Source organism: Schistocerca nitens, chromosome 7 (genome assembly GCF_023898315.1).
Source record: "Schistocerca nitens isolate TAMUIC-IGC-003100 chromosome 7, iqSchNite1.1, whole genome shotgun sequence".
In the NCBI taxonomy this organism is placed as follows: Eukaryota; Metazoa; Arthropoda; class Insecta; order Orthoptera; family Acrididae; genus Schistocerca; species Schistocerca nitens.
Genome location: NC_064620.1, coordinates 313,579,609 through 313,585,608, shown reverse-complemented (window position 1 = coordinate 313,585,608; position 6,000 = coordinate 313,579,609). Strand labels below are relative to the sequence as shown.

At 43.6% G+C, this 6,000-nt stretch overlaps 1 protein-coding gene across 1 annotated transcript in view; it reads left to right on the top strand.

Moving 5' to 3' along the window:
• The first annotated feature begins 307 nt into the window (after positions 1–307).
• Positions 308–6,000, top strand: part of LOC126194921 (GTP-binding protein Rit2-like) — a 131,912-nt gene continuing 126,219 nt past the window's right edge. Inside the window, exon 1 of the mRNA XM_049933298.1 lies at positions 308–499. Within this exon, the coding sequence (XP_049789255.1) occupies positions 435–499 (65 nt within the window). The 5' untranslated portion in view covers positions 308–434. The remainder of the gene's footprint in view (positions 500–6,000) is intronic.

Below are 6,000 nucleotides of genomic sequence, written 5' to 3'. Positions count from 1 at the left end.
GCAGCGGCGGCGGTGGCGGCGCGACGTCGGGGGCGGCGCCGGGGGCGGCGTCTGCGGCTTCCAAGGGCAGGGCGGCGGCGGCGGCCGTGGGGTCCCCCGCGCCCGACCTGCGCGTCGACTACTTCTCGGAAGACGGCGCGGCCCCCGTGCTGCCGCCGCCACACCTGGACGCCAGCCAGACGCCCACCGCCGACGTCGACGTCAGCGTCAGCGCCGCCGCCGGCGGTGGGGCGGCGGCGGCGGCGGCGGGGGGCGGCGCTATAAGTAGCGGCGCGGCGGCGCCCGTGGTGAACACGACGGCCAACCCGCTGCAGGCGATCGTGGCCGGCCGACACCCCAACCAGCAGCCCACGGCCATCGTAGTGCAGCCCGGAGCCAGCCCAGGCGTCGCCACGGTGCTGCTCAAGGACGCGCGCGCCCAGCGCGAGGAGAACATGAAGCAGCTGCTCGACGTCGCCAACAACCTCACTCTGCAGGAGCTGCACGACTTCGAGATGAGGTAGGGCTCGCGTGGCGTGCGCGCTAGAGTGCCGGCGACTGCACCGTGGCCCCCGTGGACAGTTTACCAGTATCCCAGCGTCCCAAAGCCGCAGTTACTGCCTTCTTTCCAGTCTGTGGTAGGGTTCGCTACTAGTGAATTGCAATTACTTTTATTCTGTAGGCGCAAGTCCTCCCTGGCATCGCGCTACAAAGCGTCGAATGTTAGCCAGGTACACTCCTCAATTATCGCATCGTACGCAGATCACTACCCAGTTGAAGGGGGTCCCAAAAGTAATGTACCCAATTGAGCAACAAGGAAATTGTTTTGGTAATGGTGTCGCAACTGAAACATTTATTTATGGTAAAAAAATAGCCGTATGTCGATCATTTAAGTTTTGACAGTAAAGAAACCATAGTACAACATGTTGCATGAGTTCTGAAGCTCTCTTGTCTAAGTTCGCGAATTACAGTGCTAATGACATCTCTGAAGGCAACAAGTGTCCGTACTTCATTCCTATAGGCACTGTCCCTCTGAAAACTCCGAAGAAGAAAACAATCAGAGGCCGCGAGATTCAGCGGCCAGCTAATGAGATTCATAGGAAAACTCTTAACGTACTGTAACTCATCCCCGAAGTAAATGCCTTATAAGGCGTCTGTTTGACCGATTCTTGAGTACCGTTCATCAATCTGCGGTATTTACCAGCTGGAACAGATAGGACAGAGAAGTGTCGCGTTTCGTCACGCGATAGTTTAGTCGGCGGAAGAGCATCACAGAGATGCTCAACGAACTCCAGTGGCAGACGTTACGTTTTAAATCACGGAGGTTTATTATTGAAATTTCGAGGGAGTACAGGCAGGGAAGAGTCGGATAACATATTAGTGCGTCCCACCTACATCTCACGAAATGACAACGACGAGAAAATTCGACAACTTAGAGCTAATACTAGGAAAGGCCTGCCACAAGATGCGACATTATCCCACACCAAACTTTAGCACGTTGCTTGTGGAGAGCTCGTTAGTGTATAATTTTTTGCTGTTCTGTGACCCAAATGCGGCATTTCTGTTTGTTAAAGCCACTGACATCAAAATGAGCTTCGTCGCTCATCGTAAGTTTCTTGTGAAAACTGGGTTCTTCTGCCAATCAGATAAACTGATATGCAAGCTCCGTCGCTCATAACTTTCTTGTGAAAACTGGATTCTTCTGCCAATATGAGAAATTCATATGCAACCAGCAGTCTTTTTGACAAGACAGTGGGCAAGTTTCTTTGGAGAATGTGAATTTCATAGGGAGACTTGCGTGCGTTAGCTGTGGCCAAACCGGTCCTTACCGCTCACTAGTGAGCGTTCCAGCTTTCATGGTAAGAGGTCGACTACTAGGCCGTTGAAGGTTAAACGTACTTTCGTTGCCTTTACATAATAGTCTGACATAAAGTATTTGGTGACTGATTATTATTAAATGCTTTAAATTGCTGCATTTTGCCTTTATAAATCTTTTTAAAGTTAAGTTACTTCCTTACTCTGTGAATCACCATCACGATGGAAATGGTGGGCGGTTACTAAATTATACTCCTAACACAGATACAAAACTGAGCGGCAGGTAAAAATGATTATCTTTGCTGTAAGGCACCTGCCAAAAATCGTGTGTAACGAGGATTTGGCTATGCCAAGTTCTGGATACAAACGCTGAGGTGGCTTTTAGCGTCTTCTTTCCATTGATGCGCCGGCTTTGTCAGTCCTCCCTGGGTTCCGCGAAGATTTTGGGCGTCCACGTCTGAGTCAATCTGCAATATTACCAGTTTCACGGAACTCACTTACACATGTGTTTTGATGACGCAGTACGAACATTAAATCTTCTTTTGTACGCCCGCTGGGCTTGTACAACACTTTGTCCATGTGTGAAGTACAGTTCAACTGCAGCAGCACGGTCCTCATTACTCCATCTATTCGCAATTAATGTTCAATATCACAGCAAAAACCTGTAAGAATGGAAAAGTTTATAATTAATATATTAACCGTTTTATTTGCATTTCAAATGCGTAAGCTATTTTTCGGACACACTGAACCTGGGAACTGATCGTCTGCACTCAGACATACGGCGGTGCTGTTCCAAACGGAAACAGTTCAAGAATAAGGTATTACGCTGTGAGAAATACTGAAAATTGCGCTTATATAGCGAGGGAAGCACGGCCTATGGATATTGGTGGAGTTAGAACCATCCAGTTTAGCTAGCAGTTTGGTCGTGGTTGTGAAATTTTAAAATATTGAAATTCGGCCCAACCACATTTGAGAGAGCATCGAATGTAAAGAAAGACGGCGATTGTTTAGTCCGATGGTTACACTGTGTCCTTAAAATGTTAAAGTATTAGACTTTCTCAAAGATTTTTCTATATTTTAAAAATATAATAGTTCCACCGCCGAAACCTGCTAAAAAAAGTTCTTTATTACAACCGCTTTCAATGCTCAGGTCATCACCAAGTAAGTATATTAAAGTCATTTAAAACACCTTTCGCGATAATATTACAGCTTTGTCGTGAAGTAGTATAAAATCCATCACAGATTAACATACCAGATAAACAGTGACTGGTACTAAAATTTGTTTTCACATTGGACTCGCCTTGAGAAACATAATTTTCCTTCTTTTAGCCACACATGTTTTACTGAAGTTAGAGCATAATTTTCTTTCTACTGAATAACAGCAAAATCTCTCATTACTGTCTGTTCATATATAAATTTCAGTTTGGAAAAAGGAACCGCAAATTTGAGAACAGACAACATTTTTTATAAGTACCTTGTTACCACATGCCGTGGTTTTTCCTTGTTTTCTGAGCTATGCATTACAAGTGTTTTCCTCTCACAGTTTGTCGTCTGCAACCATAGAAAACGTAATGTAGAACTTTCATTGCCACTGTTTACAAAACAGTTTACTGTCACTGTTTTCATACGTTCGTAAACAGTGAAAGTGTAAGTTAAAAAAGTGTAGTTTTTCCCAGTGAAGATATTGGGGAAACCAGATAAAGTAAGTGAAACATATCGCGCGCTCTTATCTGTTTTCAATCTTTTTAAGTACAAACTTAGAAACGCAAATTTATATATGTGCAGATAGTAAAGAGAAGGTCACTTGCAACAGTGACCGAAACGTTGGTAGTTTTACATACTGAAATGTGGTCACAAACTCAGAAAAATTTTATTGACTGTGACATGAGTCGCGATGGCCTACGTTTATAGAAATTTTTCTGTTATTTAATAGAAAGAAAATAAAAAATCTGCTGATATTGTAACTTCAGCGGAACATGTGTGGGCATAGTAAGAAAAGTTGTGTTAGCTCAAGGTGGATCCCATACAAAAACAAATTTGTGTAAACAAACACGGAAACAAGAGCTTCAACCCCAAGATGAGTTTGTGGAGCATTTTGTTATTGACAGTGTAGTATATTTTACTACTTGGCACCAGTGACCTAATATGTATTTTATCCTATTTTACACCATAGGTGCAATATTGCTACGTAAGCTGCTTCAAAAGATTTTAAATTGTCTGATGTTGATCTGAGCATTGAAAACAGTTGCAATGAAACATCATTTATTATCAGGTACTTGTCGTGGAACCATACCTATTTAATTCTTACGAACTGCAGGGAGCCGGCCGAAGTGGCCGTGCGGTTAAAGGCGCTGCAGTCTGGAACCGCAAGACCGCTACGGTCGCAGGTTCGAATCCTGCCTCGGGCATGGATGTTTGTGATGTCCTTAGGTTAGTTAGGTTTAACTAGTTCTAAGTTCTAGGGGACTAATGACCTCAGCAGTTGAGTCCCATAGTGCTCAGAGCCATTTTTGAACTGCAGGGCATCATCTTCACAATATAAGTTGTATTTCTACCTGAAGATAGGAACATAGCCTCGAAACGCATCGTGTGACTTGTGATCTGATCACGAATCTCAAGTGGTTGACCCGAATTTTAATATTTTATCAACATCTGTGGACTTGATTTTTGATGATTTGAAGTACGTGGAGAAAAACTATCATTTTCTTTCATCTCCATTCTTATAACTACTACTAGCTGATGAACCTGGCACTGCCCAGGATTAATTTTGCCTATTTTGTATTAGAAACGGAAACAAAACATGAACTGTGTTTGTAATTTAAAACTGAGAAATTTCATTTCCATGTATTTGTGAAAACACCTGTGAAATTGTGAAACTTTCGTACAAACGAATATGCAAATATACAAATGTGTAAGTACAGCTGCTTCGCGTGTCTACAACGCAGTTTTGTAAACGTGTCTATGGCAACGCCTCTTCATAGTTCTCTAGACAGCCATTGTTTTCGCTTACAGTCGTTTGCCCTTCGCAGTTGAAAGCTGTCAAAAGAGCTGCCAGGTGCCAGGGATTTCCTTGATTCGACTGTAGGGGCGTCTTATCAGTAAATAATAAAAATGTATTAAAATTTCATACATGATGTGGTATTTTTTCACCGTTCTCAGCATTTATGACATCATATCTCTTGTACTATTTGACGTACAATAACATATTCGTGTAGGTACATTCAGCGGCATATGTGAATATTGGCTGCGAAATATGTTGCAAATAGAGTTAGTTGCATAGAAATAAAAAATTTAAAAGAGATGCGGCAATTTTTGAAGCTTCTCAGTGTTTATGACGGCATATCTCCTGATCTGTGTGTCATGCAATGGTATAAGTTTGTAGGTATACTCAGCGGCATAACTGGACAGTGTTTGCTGAATGAGTCGTAAATAGATTTATTAGCAAAGAAGTAATAAATTTAAACGTCATGCATAATGCGGCAGTTTTGTCAGGCATTTCATTGTTTGTGACGTCTCCTGTATTATGGTAGGGGGATGGTTCTTGCCCCAACAGCGATTGTTGCCTGACAGTAAGGGACATGTGTATCAAGTTTGGTACAAGCGGTCCAGTGATTCAGGAGAAGATATGGAACATACATATGTACATTTTCATAACATGTATGGACGTCTAAACAAACACTGTACGTCAATTTAAGGGGCGATTTATTCAGCCAGGCTGCACAGTTAAACCGTAAATGCTGCGTTTAAATTCCCCGCTCAGTGTGCTCCACTGAATCATCTCCTCGAAACTCTTTAGCCAACAGGAAGTCTGTCTTTGCTTTTACTTTGCTGCCGCGCGTAGGCTTCCTTGCCTGTTTGCTTCAGCAAATGGGGTGGAACTACCAATGCGCGGCAATCTAATTTTGTACAACGGAATAACGACGTATAAGCAAATAGTTGTTGTAAAGTGACGTGGTAAAACGCATATAGCATTTTGAAATGTTGCAGCCGGCCGAAGTGGCCGCGCGGTTCTGGCGCTGCAGTCTGGAACCGCGAGACCGCTACGGTCGCAGGTTCGAATCCTGCCTCGGGCATGGATGTGTGTGATGTCCTTAGGTTCGTTAGGTTTAACTAGTTCTAAGTTCTAGGGGACTAATGACCTCAGCAGTTGAGTCCCATAGTGCTCAGAGCCATTTGAACCATTTTTTTTGAAATGTTGCACATAAT